This window comes from Macaca nemestrina, chromosome 2, assembly GCF_043159975.1.
Source record: "Macaca nemestrina isolate mMacNem1 chromosome 2, mMacNem.hap1, whole genome shotgun sequence".
NCBI classification, from domain to species: Eukaryota; Metazoa; Chordata; class Mammalia; order Primates; family Cercopithecidae; genus Macaca; species Macaca nemestrina.
In genome coordinates, this window is record NC_092126.1 from 152,345,302 (window position 1) to 152,361,577 (window position 16,276).

General features: G+C 50.7%; 1 protein-coding gene across 5 annotated transcripts in view; it reads left to right on the forward strand.

Annotated features, from left to right (window-relative positions):
- Nucleotides 1-3,323: 3,323 nt before the first annotated feature.
- Nucleotides 3,324-16,276, forward strand: part of LOC105477742 (histone deacetylase 11) — a 28,202-nt gene continuing 15,249 nt past the window's right edge. For 2 of the 5 annotated variants that reach the window (XM_011734437.2, XM_024791481.2), the window contains exons 1-3: nt 4,087-4,241; nt 5,153-5,301; nt 7,066-7,166. In XM_011734437.2, coding sequence (XP_011732739.1) covers nt 4,240-4,241; nt 5,153-5,301; nt 7,066-7,166 — 252 coding nt within the window. In that variant the 5' untranslated portion in view covers nt 4,087-4,239. Of the gene's footprint in view, nt 3,587-4,086; nt 4,242-4,514; nt 5,002-5,152; nt 5,302-7,065; nt 7,167-16,276 lie in introns of those variants that run through there. The other 3 variants (XM_071092244.1, XM_011734439.3, XM_011734438.3) reach the window with 3 other exon arrangements.

A 16,276-nucleotide genomic window follows, 5' to 3' on the forward strand; every position in this document is an offset into this window, starting at 1 on the left:
GCCCGCTCACTCCTGTTACAGAGCTGGCTCACGAGGCTGGAGGAATCTCCGAGGTCGCTCAGAACATCAGTGGTCATTCTCTGCTTACCCCCAACATGCAGACCCACTCACCAGGGTTTTCCACCCTGCTCGGTGCTCCCCAACGAAGCGGACCCCCATGGATACCATCACAGAGGATTCCTTGATCTTGGGGTTCCAATTCAATCCAGCCAATGGGAAGTGCCAGCAGGGCATCAGAGGCTGGGAGAAGAGTAAATTTGGGATATTTCCCCCATGTACCCCCAGTTTTGGCAGTGACTTTGTGGCCTCAAATCTCCTCTCAGGTTTCCCCATGGCCCATAGCTAGCTATTCTCACTAGTTCCAGGAAACCACTCCCTCTCCTCCCTTCAGGTTTAGGGGTGAGAGCTCCCTCCCCTCTGTTGGCAGCCCAGGTGCTGCACCATCTCCTGTTGGTCCCCTCAACCTCGCCCACAGGGACTTTTTTCAGAAATCCCTGTGGAGTGAGACCTCTTCCTTGCTGGGGCCCTCCTGGTGCATAGAGTTACATAGAAATACAACTTATATTTCCTTGAGAAAATATGTTTTCTTTTTTTTTTTTTTTTTTTTTTTTTGAGACGGAGTCTCGCTCTGTCGCCCAGGCTGGAGTGCAGTGGCACAATCTCGGCTCACTGCAAGCTCCGCTCCGCCTCCCGGGTTCACGCCATTCTCCTGCCTCAGCTTCCCAAGTAGCTGGGACTACAGGCACATGCCACCACGCCCGGCTAATTTTTTTGTAATTTTAGTAGAGACGGGGTTTCACCATGTTAGCCAGGATGGTCTCGAACTCCTGACCTCGTGATCCACCCGCCTCGGCCTCCCAAAGTGCTGGGATTACAGGCTTGAGCCACCGCGCCCGGCCGAAAATATGTTTTCTTATATTTCCTTTTCTGTTTCTTGAATACAAGCTCCTTCTGGCCTCCAGGACTTTGAACTTGCAGTATCTTCTGGTCATTTAAGAAATCATCTCTTCACCAATAAAACAAAACATGTTTTACATATTTAGCCAAGCTTGGCACTCATTAAGGGCATAACAAATAGTAGCTAGCATTACTGTTATTGTTGCTGTTGTGTTAAATGTGTATAAAATCACAGGGTCTTGGAATGGAAATAGAAGTGCTCACTTGAATTGAAAGGGGCATGGTTTTAATATTGTAATAGGATGTCTCGAGCTAATATTAACTAATGTTTTGAAATATTATATCTGTGCCAATAATTCATGTTTGGTGCATTTCTGTAATATCCTTTGTGTGCCTGTATTTTTCTTTGTGTGTGTGTGACAGAGTCTTGCTCTTGCCCAGGCTGGAGTGCAGTGGCGCGATCTCAGCTTATCACAACTTCTGCCGCCTGGATTCAAGCTCCTCCTGCCTCAACCTCCTGAGTAGCTGGGATTACAGGCACCTGCCACCACACCCGGCTAATTTTTGTACTTTTTAGCAGAGATGGGGTTTTGCCATGTTGGCCAGGCTGGTCTTGACCTCTTGACCTCAGGTGATCCGCCCATCTTGGCATCCCAAAGTGCTGGGATTACAGGCGTGAGCCACCGCGCCCAGCCGTGCCTGTATTTTTCAAAAGAAGTGTTATATTTGGGATTTTTTTATTTGTTTTAAGTTGAAATATATTTCAATATTGCACGAAAGAGGAAAAACAGTAAGTATATAATATTCAGTAAGTCAGTGTCTTGCTTCATTAAATGCCATTTAAAAATAAAATACATATGGTTAAAAAGTGAAAAAATGTATTTCTTCAAAGGGGCCTTCCCTGACCACTGTCCAAATCAGGGACTCCATTATTCTCTCTCTCACAGTCTCAGCCTATGCCTTTCACAGCAGTTACCATATTTTGTAATCACAATTTTCTTTCCTAGGTTAAGGCTTCTCTCTCCCATTAAACTATGAGCTTGACAAAGGCTTTCTGACCTCATGCAGCTGTGTCCCCAGTGCTGTGTCTTAGTGAGCAGACATGCTATGATACTGTAACAAAGAGGACCCCAAAGACAGCATCATGCATAACACTTATTTCTCCCACAGGTGATAATGCGGGCCGGTTGGCCCAGGCTGTCATGGTGGTTTGAAGGTGTTCCCAAGCTCCAAGGCCTCCCCAGACCACTTAACTCCTCAGCTACCAGGACACAACTTAAAAAATCCTTGGCCAGGCATTGTGACTCATGTCTGTAATCCCAACACTTTGGGAGGCCAAGGTGGGAGGACTGCTTGAGCCCAGGACTTAGACAATATAGTGAGGCTGTGTCTCTGAAAAAGTAATTTAAAAATTTAAAAAAAAAAAAAAAAACCCTCTTATCCAGACCAATCCCACTCTCTTTGGCCTCAGCTTCAGGTCCAGGCTGCCCCAGATCCTTATTCTCCCAACCAGAGGATCATCTGTGTGGCTTCCCAAACTACAGAGCAAGTTCCCTGAGAGGAAGTTGGTCTCTCACGAATGCCACAGGGCTACTGAATGCACTCTGTCACTTTATAAAATAGTACTTATTCCTTCTGTGGCTATGGTTTACATCTGCCCACATCCCTGACTTTTGAGTGAGTTACCTCACCATTCTGTGCCTCAATTTCTTTATCTATAAAATGGGGATGACAATAGTTTGCCTCCTAGGACTGTTAGAAGAGTTCAATGAGCAAAAAGCATTTGCACTTGAACTTAGCACATGGCAGATGGTCTCTGAATAATAATCAACATTATTTTCTCTTAATTCTCTGGACTTGCCCATGAAATCCAGAGAATGAATTGCAATTTTCTTCCTTTTTTTTTGAGACAGCGTCTCACTCTTGTGGCCCGGGCTGGATTGCAATGGCACGGCCCCACAGCGACCTCCCCTCCCGGGTTCAAGCGATTCACCTGCCCCAGCCTCCCGAGTAGCTGCGATTGTAGGCGCACTTCATCACGCCCAGCTAATTTTTTGTATTTTTAGTAGAGACAGGGTTTCGCCATGTTGGTCAGGCTGGTCTCGAACTCCTGACCTCAGGTGATCCACTGGTCTCGGCCTCCCAAAGTGCTGGGAATACAGGCGTGAGCTACCACACCCGGCCCAGTACTTCATTTTCAGATGCAGACATGAAGGACCAGAAGGCTGAAGCAAACTGCCCAAAGCCACTATGCTGACGGGTGGCCGAGTCTGGGTTTAACCCAGGCCCGAACCTCAGTTCCCTCATGATAAAGTTGGAGTGATGATGTCACCTCTATCAGGATTAGGTTGTGAGGCTCAAATGCCATCATGCAACCACGGCAGGCACACGGGGGCCACTCTTCAAACGTCTGTGCGCTTCCCTTGTGCCCCGCCCTGGCACACAGCCGCCCCTGCGGAGCCGAGGGATCCCAGCCCGGCAGTCCTTCGTCAGCTGCTTCTGTTTGGTTGGCGGGGACAGCTGGGCCGACAGAGAAGCCCATTGTCTCTGTCCTCTGGGGCTCCATTGTTGGGGCCTCCTCCTGGGTTGCAGCCCCGCGGACACCCCCAGCTGTTCCTCTGGCCTGGCTCAGCTTCTCCCGGCGGTGGGGGTGCGGGTCGGGGACGAAGACGCGTGCACCCTGAAGACGGTAATTAGGCCTGCTCTACAGAAGGAAACACAGGCTCTGGGAGCCTACATGCCTTCGCCGGAAGTGCTTGTCCCGGAGCTCCTGCAGACTGGGCCGGGGGTGGGCTCGGGTCGGAGAGGTCACGGGGCTCCTTAGGTCACAGGCGGCAGGGCCAGAGAAACTCCCTCGCCCCTACGTTTAACCCGCGGAAACAAGGGCCCAGAGAGCGCGGACGCCAGCCCAAGGTCACACAGCGAAGCCCCGGCACAGCCCGCCGGGAACCTAGCGTTTCTAACCCTCAGCCTCTCGCTGTTTCTGCCCAGCTTGGGGGGCGCTGGAACAGGACCTAGGGTGATCGCGCCCCTTCCGCGACGCCAGTGTGAAACCCGCTGGGCCCTCCCGCCAGGGGGCGGAGCTTCCAAGCCAGGCGGGATTCCACCGGGTATTTGCCTGCGGAGGCGGGACTTCGGGCTTGATGGGCGTTGGGGGTGGCCTCCTGGCGGGCGGGCCCTCTGTGACGCCGATACTGGCGGGGCGGGCCAAGTCGGCCAGAGCTCCGCCCCCAGAGGACGCGACTAAGCCCGGGGGCGTGTCCTGGGCTGGTCCCACCCGCGCCCCGCCCCGCCCCGCCCGGTCGCGGAGCCGCGGCCAGCGCTGGGAGGGCCGGCCCCGGGATGTGAGTGCCGCGGGGTGAGGGCGGGGGTGGGACGCCCGGGCCAACCCCAGGGGCTCCCAGGGGTCCCGGTGGGCGGGCGCGCTAGGGCGAGGGCGGGGACGGCCGGGCGGGCGCGCCAGGTGAAGGCCTAGGTTTGCGGGTGAGGGACGCTCGGGACGGGTACTTCCAGGCCCTCTCGGCGCGCCAGACCAGCCCCGCGCCCCTGTTCGGTGGTCCAAGGGACGCGCGCCGGCCGCGGGCCCGGGACCAGACCCGGAGCGGTCGGGCGACGTGCGCGGGTCTGACGTCTGCGCTGCCCAGCCCCCTGGCTGCGCGGACGCCCCCACGGAGGCAGCCACGGGGGCGGATTTCTGTCTCTGAGTGACGACTGCCAGGGTGTGATGGGAAGGGTCAGCCGCGCAGCGGGGCCAGGGGACCCCTGACCCCCGCCCTGGCTCCGGTTGGGTCCCGATTTGCGTTTCTGAGCGCTTGCTGTGCTCGGCTCCTCAGCTGCATTCTCTGAGTCCTCACAACAGCCACACATTTTGCAGCCGAAGCCTTGTGCCACACAGCTGTGGGGGCAGTTATTACAGTGCAGAGGTGATGCGCGGAGGCCTTGCAGCCAGGCACACCTGAGTGCACGCCCGCTTCTCCACAGACCTGCACTGTGACCTTGGGCACACCTGGTCTGCTCTCTAAGCCTCTGGTGCGATTGTGGTGCCTACCCCCAGGGCTGCTGTGAGGACCGGATTGGAATTGGGTTCAGGAAAAGACAACCAGTGTAAGCAGCTGTTGTTGAGCGGCCCTTGTCTGTGGCTGAGGGGCTAGTGGTGCTGGACAAAGGCTGGTGGGTCAGTACAGGCGGGCTCGGGAGGGAGCTGCTTTCTGCTGAGGCTGTCCCAGCTGTGCGTCTGTCCTTTTCCACACGGTAGGCTACACACAACCCAGCTGTACCAGCATGTGCCAGAGACACGCTGGCCAATCGTGTACTCGCCGCGCTACAACATCACCTTCATGGGCCTGGAGAAGCTGCATCCCTTTGATGCCGGAAAATGGGGCAAAGTGATCAATTTCCTAAAAGGTATGGAAGACCCCCCTTGGACTATCATCTGCTTCCTCTAACCCACCTGTCCTCTCCGTCCTCATCCCCAACATAAGCCTCAGGCTCTCCCATCTTCAGTTTCAGCCCTCGGACTGCCTTCCAACCATGCTTCCGCCCAAAAGGATTTTTTTAACAGATTCCTAAGCATGATATGATGTCCCTGGCTCAGACTCTCCTTGGCTCCCCATGCTGTGGACCTAAGTCCCGCTTCTGCCCAAGAGGCCTAGTGGAAAGGCAGCTGATTACTGATGGGCACAGGGAAGGTGAAGCTTGGAGGAGTCCATTCCCTAAGATTCAGAGAGTCAGGAGGTAGAGCACCTCCACTGCACCTCCCTTGATTACAGATGGGGGAAATTGGGGCCCAGAAAGATTAGGAAACGTGCACACAGTCACACAGTGACTAAGAGGCGGAGTTGGATTTGGAATTCAGAGCTCCAGGCTCCCCACCTTTAGGGCTCATCCCCCTAAGCAAAATGATGCTTCAAAGAGCACATCATTTTAACTGTGGTTTGTAATCAAGGGGCCTGATTTAGCTGGGAAATTCACTTAAACTTGTTTTAAAAGGAAACATTATGTCATCAAAATGGGAAAAGGCAGTTTCACTTGCCATAAATAGGTCATGGTAAAAAAAAATAAATGGAATGAAAACAACAGTATAATTTAATCCAGGCTGGTTACTATTGCCTGCAGGCTGTGAGACTGATTGGTGGTTTGAACGGAAGATGAGCAAAGCACAAGCAGGTGTTGCGAGGCCATGCCTCACTGAGCCTCCTGTGATATCATCAGAAGGTGGAGGGAGGCCGGGTGCAGTGGCTGATGCCTGTAATCCCAGCACTCTGGGAGGCCAAGGCTAGGGGATCACTTGAGGCCAGGAGTTTGAGACAAGCTTGGACAACATAGCAAGACTCTGTCTCTACAAAATAAAAATAAAAAAACTTGGCTGGGATAGTCCTAGCTACTTGAAATGCTGAGGCAGGAGGATCACTTGAGCCCAGAAGTTCGAGCTTGTAGTGAGCTATGGTTGTGCCACTGCACTCCAGCCTGGGCTACAGAGCAAGACCTTGTCTCACATTTATTTATTTGTTTATTTATTTATTGAGACAGGGTCTCACTCCCATCACCCAGGCTGGAGTGCAGTGGTGGAATCAAGGCTCATTGCCGCCTCAACCTCCCTGGCTTAAGTGATCCTCCTACCTCAGTTTTTGATATTTTGTAACATGAGGTCTCACTATGTTGTCTAGGCTAGTCTTGAACTCCTGGGCTTAAGCAATCCACCTACCTCAACCTCCCAAAGTGCTGGGATTACAGGCGTGAGCCCCTACATCTAGCCAAGACCCTGTCTCTTTAAAGGAATTAAAAAAAAAAGAAAAGGGAAAAAAAGGTGGAGGGAGAATTCCTAAGAAGAGTTTTTCTCACTCTGAGGGTCAACATCCCTGACCCTTGTGTCACCTGCTCCTGAAGGTTGTCTGGCACACCTGAGCCCTCCTTGTGACTATTAGTGGTTTGGGAAACATGGGGATCGCTGTGTGTACAATGTTCGATGCTCCTTGGCCAGAGGGACTGGCCACTGTCCACAATGGCTGTGGAGGCTGCCCCTTCTCAGAAGGCCCAGAAGCCAGCAGTGCCCACCTACCCCTGGGGCAGGGGCTGCCACAGGCCAAGTCTGCAGCCTGCGGGAGGGTCTGGGGCTGGCCCTGGCCTTGAGGTCAGTGGGGAAGCAGGGTGCTCCCTCTGTGGTTTCAGAAGAGAAGCTTCTGTCTGACAGCATGCTGGTGGAGGCGCGGGAGGCCTCGGAGGAGGACCTGCTGGTGGTGCACACGAGGCGCTATCTTAATGAGCTCAAGGTACAGGATGTCGGGCCTGGGGGGCTGCGGGCCTGGGGCAGGGGGCTGCTGGCCAGGAGTGTCCAGAGGCAGGAGGCGGCTCAGCCTGGGGAAGCACAGTCCCACAGGGCACCCGTTCATGTCCCTAGTGTTCGGGAAACATGGGAGTCTGTGGTCCCCAAGAGGAGAGAGGTCATAAAAAGGCAGACCTCAGTTTGGGCCAGGCCACTCTGAGGGTGGTGACCTCCCCTTCTCCAGGGCATATGAAAGCCTTCATAGGATTTTAGGCTCTACATTATGACTTTCAAGCTGTGCTCTGTCGACAGGCCTCAGAGACCCCAGCCCCTGTCCTCCTCCAACCATAGCTCTTTCACTTTGGCCTATTTTGTTTGTTTGTTCATTTATTTTTTGTTTTTGTTTTTGAAATGGAGTCTCACTGTGTTGCCCAGGCTGGAGTGCAGTGACGTGATCTCAGCTCCTCCACCTCCCGGGTTCAAGCAGTTCTCCTGCCTCACCCTCCTGAGTGAGTAGCTGGGATTACAGGCGTGTGCCACCATGCCTGGCAATTTTTTTTGTATTTTATTAGAAATATGGTTTTGCCATGTTGGCCAAGCTGGTCTTGAACTCCTGACCTCAGGTGATCGGCCCATCTTGGCTTCCCAAAGTGCCAGGATTACAGGCGTGAACCACTGCACCCACCCGATTTTTTATATTGGGCTGAAGTTTAAGACTCTGATCTAAGTACCTCTGCTAAAGATTTGTTGAAATTGTTGGTCTAAAAACTAATTTGAAACCCTCAGGGCTCAGCAGAGAACAGAAACAAGTGGGAGGGCTGGTGGTAGAGTCTGGGGTGAACTGGAGAATTCCTGCCCCTTCCCAAGGGGCTGCTACTGAGCTCCACTGTGGACCCGGCATGGCCAGAGCACCTGGTCTTCAAAGAGAAGCCAGGAATCCAGATTATTAAGTGACATTTCCTGATTTTTTTTTTTTTTTTTTTGAGACAGAGTCTCACTGTTGTTGCCCAGGCTGGAGTGCAGTGGCACAATCTCAGCTCACTGTAACCTCTGCCTCCTGGGTTCAAATGATTTTCCTGCCTCAGCCTCCCGAGTAGCTGGAATTACAGGTGTGAGCCACCACACCTGGCTCTGATTTCTTAATGTGGCACTCATTATAAGATTGTAAAAGCCCACCTGTAGACTGAACTGGGCACACTGACTGCCTGCTTGTGACCTCTTTCCAGGGGAGGACACAGCTCCCATTAGTGGCTGAAGTTCTGAGGGCTGAGGCATTCAGTTCAGTGCTCTTTGTGGGAACAGAGGGGAGGTTGGGGCAGGGGCTTGCATTGGAATGTGGTGCTGCCAGCCTGCCCTGCGGTCAGGGATGCCTCAGGTTATCTGCCCCAAGAGTGTGGGAGCCCCGACCCCCAGGCTCCCTGGCTGGGCTCACCTTAGACTCAGAGCGACAGTGGATGCCTGAGGCCAGCAGGCCTCTCTGCTCCACAGGTGGAAAAGCCTAGGTCCAGAAAGAGACTGTGCTTGCTCAAGGTCACCTGGGAAGTTGGCCGGGCCTAGGGGAGACCCCTGGACGGTCATCCAGTCCAGTCTTCGAGGTTCCCAGTCAGGGCTGCTGCCTCCCTGCTTTCCAACCCCAGCCTGAGCTGTGAGAATTCTAGATAGGGCCACGACAGTGTGAACGCATGAAAGATTACCAGGAAGAGGTTGAAACCTGGCTTCTAGGAGAGAGAGGGGTGTGAGGCCTTGGCAGGAAGCCCAGTGCTTGGCTGCCCTGGTTTCCTGGGGCCCAGGCATGCGTGGTCACAGTCCGCAGCCTAGGGCTGGGCCAGGAGGACATGCCTGCCAGAGTCCCGTGGGTGAGGGGAAGGCAGGGACAGAAGGCGCTCAGCTGGGGCAGGGAGAAACCAAAACAGAATGGGGCCAGGGTATGAGTGAATCAGGCTGGGGGCGGGGACCTAGGCTCCAGGGTCCCACCCATTTGAGGGGCCTTCAGGGGAACTGTAGGGCAGGCCGCATGCCTGGCCTTGGTCCCCCAAAAGCCTGAAAGCAGCTTACTATGTGATATATAATAATACAAAATAGCTGGGTGTAGTGGCATGCACTTGTAGTCCTAGCTACTTGGGAGCCTGAGGCAGGAGACCTTGAGCCCAGGAGTTTGAAGCTGTAGTGAGCTATGATTGTACCACTGCACTCCAGCTGGTATGACAGAGTGAGACTGTCTCTTAAAATAAAACAATAAAAGTATTAACAGGTAGAGTCCCAAGTAGAAAACTGAGGTCGAGGGTAGGAGGAGAATTCAGATATGTCCACTGAGAAAGTTAACCAAGATGGTGATCCAGCTGCATATTTGGCTTGGAGCTCCCTGGCAGCCAGAGCAAAAGGAGAAACATAATGGTTTCTATAGCACCTATTAAGATGAAGAAGTAGGCCGGGTGCAGTTACTCACGCCTATAATCCCAGCACTTTGGGAGGCCGAGGTGGGGAGATCCACCTGAAGTCGGGAGTTCGAGATCAGTCTGACCAACATGGAGAAACCCTGTCTCTACTAAAAATACAGAATTAGCCAGGCATGGTAGCATATGCCTGTAATCCCAGCTACTCGGGAGGCCGAGGCAGGAGAAGCACTTGAATCTGGGAGGCAGAGGTTGCAGTGAGCCGAGATCGCACTACTGCACTCCAGCTTGGGCAACAAGAGCAAAACTCTGTCTCAAAAAAAAAAAAAAAAAAAAAAAAAAAGATGAAGAAGTAGTCATTCAACACGTCTGTATTGAATGCCAACTGTGTGCTGAGTACAGAGAGTATAAGACAGCAAGGCTCCCTGTCACCATGGATTTGCATTTGAGTTGTGGAAGATTAAAATTAAAGAAGTGACCACCCAAGAGCATTTCAGAGAGCACCAAGGGCTGTGAAGAAAGTGAAAAATAGAGGGTAATTGGGTGGTCAGGGAGGGTCTCCCAGAGGAGGTAATGTTTGAGTTGAGACTAAAACAAAGGAGCAGGTGATACTCATGTAGAGCCTTTTTTTTTTTTTTTTTTTTTTTTGAGACTGAATCTCACTTTGTCGCCCAGGCTGGAGAACAGTGGTGTGATCTTGGCTCACAGCAACCTCTGCCTCCTGCTTCAAGTGATTCTCCTACCTCAGCCTCCCAAGTAGCTAGGATTACAGGCACCTGCCACCACACACAGCTAATTTTTGCATTTTTAGTAGAGATGGAGTTTTACCATGTTGGCCAGGCTGGTCTTGAACTCCTGACCTCAAGCAATCCATCCGCCTCAGCCTCACCGAGTGCTGGGATTACAGGTGTAAGCCACCACTCCTGGCCCTCGTGTATAGCTTTGAAGGAAGAATGTTTCAGAATCCCAGGCCTGGAGGGTGGAGGGGACTTGATCTCCCAAAGGGGAGAAGAATGCTTGGGAGGCTGGATGGAAGGGAATAAAACATTGTACTTGTACATGGCACAGTCATGTACCATGGCACAGCCATGGGAGGCCAGAGCCCCAGGCCACATAAGTCTTGCAGGCCGTGGGAGGAGTGTACCTTTTGTTCCAGGGACCTTGGACAGTCACAAGAGGGTTTTCAGCAGGAGGGTGATATGGTGTGACATGCCCTTGCTGCCCAGGTGGGACCCAAGCCCATTTCAGACATCATCTGGCAGCTAGGGCTGCAGCTCAGGAACATCTCCCACCTCCCCGCAGACGTCTGCAATGTTTCTTTTCTCCTTCCTCTGCTGTGGGTGTCCAGAGAGTACCCTGGAGAGTCCTGCAGGTTTCTCAGGCTGCTTTTCCCTGGTCATTCTGTGTGTACTGTGTAACATCCACCCTCTCCCCTGCCTCATCCCATTCTGCCCTCATCCCCTACCTAGGGCTCATGCCTGACTCTGTGCTGGTGTGGCCTTTGATACTTAATAAACAGGGCACTGAAGGAGAAGCAGGAGCTTGATGTTTGCAAGACGTCAATTCAGGGAAACCTATGTTTATCAAGCTCCTACTGTGTGCAAGGTCCAGGGTTGGCCCCTCTGAGGGTGGCGGTTGAGCTCCCCAACACCCCAGCACTGGGCTCTTGCCTTTGGTTGATTCTTGGGTGACAGTTTGCCATGGAGTGTGGGTTAGTGCCGGACAGCATCTGACATCTTGCCCCTGTGCACTCTGCACTGGACGGTGCTCAGGACACATGGATCCAGCAAGTGCTCAGAGGGCACCCCTCTGTGATCTAGGTGCTGCAGGGATGGGGTGGAGCAACAGACAAGATCCCTTTTCTGGTGGAGCTGGCATTTAGGTGAGAGAGTCAGATAATAAATGTAATAATTAAGTAATGAGATAATATGTTAGATGGTGCTAAGTGTCGTGAAGAAAGGAAGGGACAGCAGGAAAGAGGGTGGGGAGAGCTGGTGAGAGGGTGGCAGTTTTAAACCAGTGTCAGGAAAGGGTGTACTACCGTGATCACAGGTGACATGTAATCAGACAGGAAGGGAGTGAGGGAGTGGGTGATGTGGTCATCCGGGGAAGGGCATTCCAAGCAGAAGGAACAGCAAGTGCAAAGATCCCAGGGCAGAACTATCTCCCATGAGTTCCAGTATAGTGTGGAGAGGCAACACAGACCATAGCTCCATGGAGCACCTGGAGGGACCCTGGAGAGTCTCTAGGGGAATGAGCTCCTCTTGGTCTCCAACTCTCTTTCTCTTCTTCTTCCCTGAGAGGGGCTCCTCTCTCCTTTAAAAAAAAAAAGTTTTTTTTTTAATTGTGGTAAAATTTACATAATAAAATTAGCCATTAACCACTTTAAAGTGTACAGTTCAGTGGTGTTTAGTCCATTCACAAAGTGGTGCAACCATCATCTCTAGTCCCAAACATTTTCATCACTCCAAAAGGAAATGCTGTGTCCTTTAAACAGTTGCTCCCCATTTATTCCCCCAAGTCCCCTTGGTGATCACTCACCTGCATTCTGTCTATGGATTTGCCTATCCTGGATATTTCATATAAATGGAGTCATACAGTATATGACCTTTTGTGTCTGGCTTATCTCACTAAGCACAGCGTTTTCAAGGTTCATCTGTGTTGTGTTGTAGCATGTATCAGTACTTCATTCCTTTTCACAGCTGAATGATATTCCATTGTAAAACACTACATTTTGGGCCGGGCACGGTGGCTCAAGCCTGTAATCCCAGCACTTTGGGAGGCCGAGATGGGCGGATCACGAGGTCAGGAGATCGAGACCATCCTGGCTAACACGATGAAACCCCGTCTCTACTAAAAAATACAAAAAACTAGCCGGGCGAGGTGGCGGGCACCTGTAGTCCCAGCTATTTGGGAGGCTGAGGCAGGAGAATGGCGTGAACCCGGGAGGAGCTTGCAGTGAGCCGAGATCCGGCCACTGCACTCCAGCCTGGGCGACAGAGCGAGACTCTGTCTCAAAAAAAAAAAAAAATAAATAAATAAAAAACACTACATTTTGTTCATCCCTTCATTAGTTTATAGGCCTTTTGGCTATTGTGAGTAGTGTTGCTGTGGACATGTGCATACGTGTATTTATTAGAATACCTGTTTTCAGTTATTTGGGGTATACACCTAGGAGTAGAATTACTGGGTCACATGGTAATTCTGTTTAATTTTCTGAAGAACCGCCAAGGTGATCTCCACAGGGGCTGCACCATTTCCACCAGTAATGTGCCAGGGTCCCAGTCTTCTGGTGTTTTTTTTTGTTTGTTTGTTCTGTTTTGTTTTTTTTCCCCAGTGTGGCCATCTTACTGGATGTGTAGTGGTATCTCATGGTTTTAAGTTGTATTTCCCTAATGGCTAATTAACACTGAGGATCTTTTCTTTTTTTTTTTTTGAGACGGAGTCTCGCTGTGTCGCCCAGCCTGGAGTGCAGTGGCCGGATCTCGGCTCACTGCAAGCTCCGCCTCCCGGGTTTACGCCATTCTCCTGCCTCAGCCTCCCGAGTAGCTGGGACTACAGACGCTCGCCACCTCGCCCGGCTATTTTTTTGTATTTTTTTACTAGACACGGGGTTTCACCGGGTTAGCCAGGATGGTCTCGATCTCCTGACCTCGTGATCCGCCCGTCTCGGCCTCCCAAAGTGCTGGGATTACAGGCTTGAGCCACCGCGCCCGGCCCACTGAGGATCTTTTCATGTGCTGGTTGGCTATTTGTATATCTCATTTGGAGAAATGTTTATTCAAGTCCTTTGCCCATTTTTAAAATTGGCTTGCCTTTTCGTTGAGTTGTAGGGTTCTTTAGATATTCTGGATATTATATAATTTGTTAATAACTCCTCCCATTCTGTGGGTTGTCTTTTTTTGATAATGTCATTTGATGCACAAAAAATTTTAATTTTGCTGAAGTCCAATTTATCTTTTTTTTTTTCTTTTATTCCTTTTCTTTTGGTGTCATATCTAAGAATCCATTGCCAAACCCAAGGTCATGAAGGTTTACCCCACGTGTTTTCTTCTAAGAGTTTTATAGTTTTCACTTATATTTAGGCCTTGATAAATTTTGAGTTAATTTTTGTGTATGTGTGAGGCCAGTCCAACTTCATTGTTTTGTACTCAGATATCTAGTTCTCCCAGCACCATTTGTTAGGCTGCTTTTCCCCCATTGAATGGTCTTGGTACCTTTGTAGAAAGTCAACTGGCCATAGATGTATGGATTTATTTCTGGACGACTCTCAATTCTATTCATTTTTTTGGTTTGTTTGTTTAAGAAAGGGTTGCACTCTCTCGACAGCCCAGGCTGGAGTGCAGTGGCTCCACCTCGGCTCACTGCAACCTCCATCTCCTGGATTCAAGCGATTCTCCCATCTCAGCCTCCCAGGTAGCTGGGACTACAGGCATGTGCCACCATGCCTGGCTAATTTTGTGTTTCTTGGTAGAGATGGAGTTTCACCATGTTGGCTAGGCTGGTCCTGAATTCCTGACCTCAAGTGATCTGCTCACCTCAGCCTCTCAGAGTACTGGGATTACAGGCATGTGTGAGCCACTGTGCCCAGCCAATTCTATTCATTTGATCTATATGTCTGTTCAATACCACACTATTTTGGTATTCTTACTGTGGCTTACTGTGGTTATTGTGGCTTTGGAGCAAATTTTGAAATTTGTAATTGTGAGGCCTCCAACTTTGTTCTTTTCTCTCTCCTTCCTTCCTTCCTTCCTTCCTTCCTTCCTTCCTTCCTTCCTTCCTTCCTTCCTTCCTTCCTTCCTTCCTTCCTTCCTTCCTTCCTTCCTTCCTTCCTTCCTTCCTTCCTTTCTTATTTTTGAGATGGAGTCTTACTTTGTCACCTATGCTGGAGTGCAATGGTGCAATCTCGGCTCACTGCAACCTCCACCTTCTGGTTTCAAGTGATTCTCCTGCCTCAGCCTCCTGAGTAGTGGGATTACAGGCACCCGGCACCACGCCCAGCTAATTTTTCTATTTTTAGTAGAGATGAGGTTTCACCACGTTGGTCAGGCTGGTCTCGAACTCCTAACCTCGTGATCTGTCCACCTCTGCCTCTGCCTCCCAAAGTGCTGGGATTACAGGCGTGAGCCACTGTGCCTGGCCAACTTTGTTCTTTTTCAAGATGGTTTTGGCTATTTGAGGTCCCTTGAGATTCCATGTGAATTATAGCATCAACTTCCATTTTTTGCAAAAAAGGCCATTGGGGTTTTGATAGGAATTGCATTGAGTAAATTGCTTTGGGGAGTTTTGCCATCTTGACAGTAATCAGTCTTTCAATCCGTGAACATGGGATGTCTTTCCATTTATGTATGTCTTTAATTTTTTTCAGCAATGTTTTGTAGCTTTCAATGGACAAATCTTGCACCTCTTGGTTAAATCTATTCCCATGCATTTTATTCTTTTTGATGTTATTATAAATGAAATTGTTTCAATTTCCTTTTAAGATTGTTCATTGCTAGGATATACAACTGATTTTTGTGTGTTGATCTTGTATTCTACAACTTTGCTGAATTTGTTTCTTAGCTTTTTTTTTTAGATGGAGTCTCGCTGTGTCACCAGGCTGGAGTGCAGTGGCATGATCTCGGCTCACTGCAACCTCCGCCTTCCCAGTTCAAGCGATTCTCCTGCCTCAGCCTCCCGAGTAGCTGGGACTGCAGGTGCACGCCACCACGCCCAGCTAATTTTTGTATTTTTAGTAGAGACAGGGTTTCACCATGTTGGCCAGGATGGTCTTGATCTCTTGACCTCATGATCCGCCCACCTCAGCCTTCCACCTCCCAAAGTGCTGGTATTACAGGCATGAGCCACTGTGCCTGGCCTGTTTCTCAGCTTTAATAGTTGTGTGTGTGTGTGTGTGTGTGTGTGTATTCTTTAGGATCTTCTATATGTAACATCATACTGTCCGTGAAGAGAGGTAGCTTCCTTTCCAATTTGGATGACTTTTATTACTTTTTCTTGCCTAATTCCTCTGATCGGAACTTCCAGTGCTATGTTAAATAGCAGTAATGGAGCAGGCATCCTTGTCTTATTCCTGATCTTAGACAGAGGGCTTTCCATCTTTTACGGTTGAATATAATGTCAGCTGCGGGGTTAAATTTTTTAATGCCTTTTTTCATGTTGAGGGAGTTTCCTTCTGTTCCTAGTTTCTTGAGTGATTTTATCACAAAAGGCTGTTGAATTTTGTCAAAGGCTTTTTGTGCATCAACTGAGAGATTGTGTTTTCCCCTTCTCTGCTTTTGCTCCCCTTCTACTGGTAGAAAGGACCCACCTAAAGCAAACAGTGGGGGCCCTAGAAGGGTTGCAGCCTAGCTCTTCTCTGAGAGCGGTTCTTGATTTGAACCTCTGAGGGTAGGGGGTCCGCCTGAGGAAACCACGTGTCTGGAAGGTGGAGGCTTGTGGAGCTGAGTGGATGGGGCAGCAGGTACCAGAGGTGTGGCCAGCCCCAGTCATGTCCTGCTCTCTGTGGGGTCCCTCAGAGGCTGACGTGTTATGGGGGCCCTGATAGCTGGCCACATGCAGGCCATACCCTTTGGCAGGTGGTGGCATCAGTCTGGGGCAGACCTCTCATGCTCACATAGTGTGCTCATTCACCCAGCACTGCCTTAGGTCGGATTCCCTAGGATGGTGGCTCTCAAACCCAAGCAAGTATCCGAAACAACTGGAGGGCTTGTTCCAGAAGACGGCT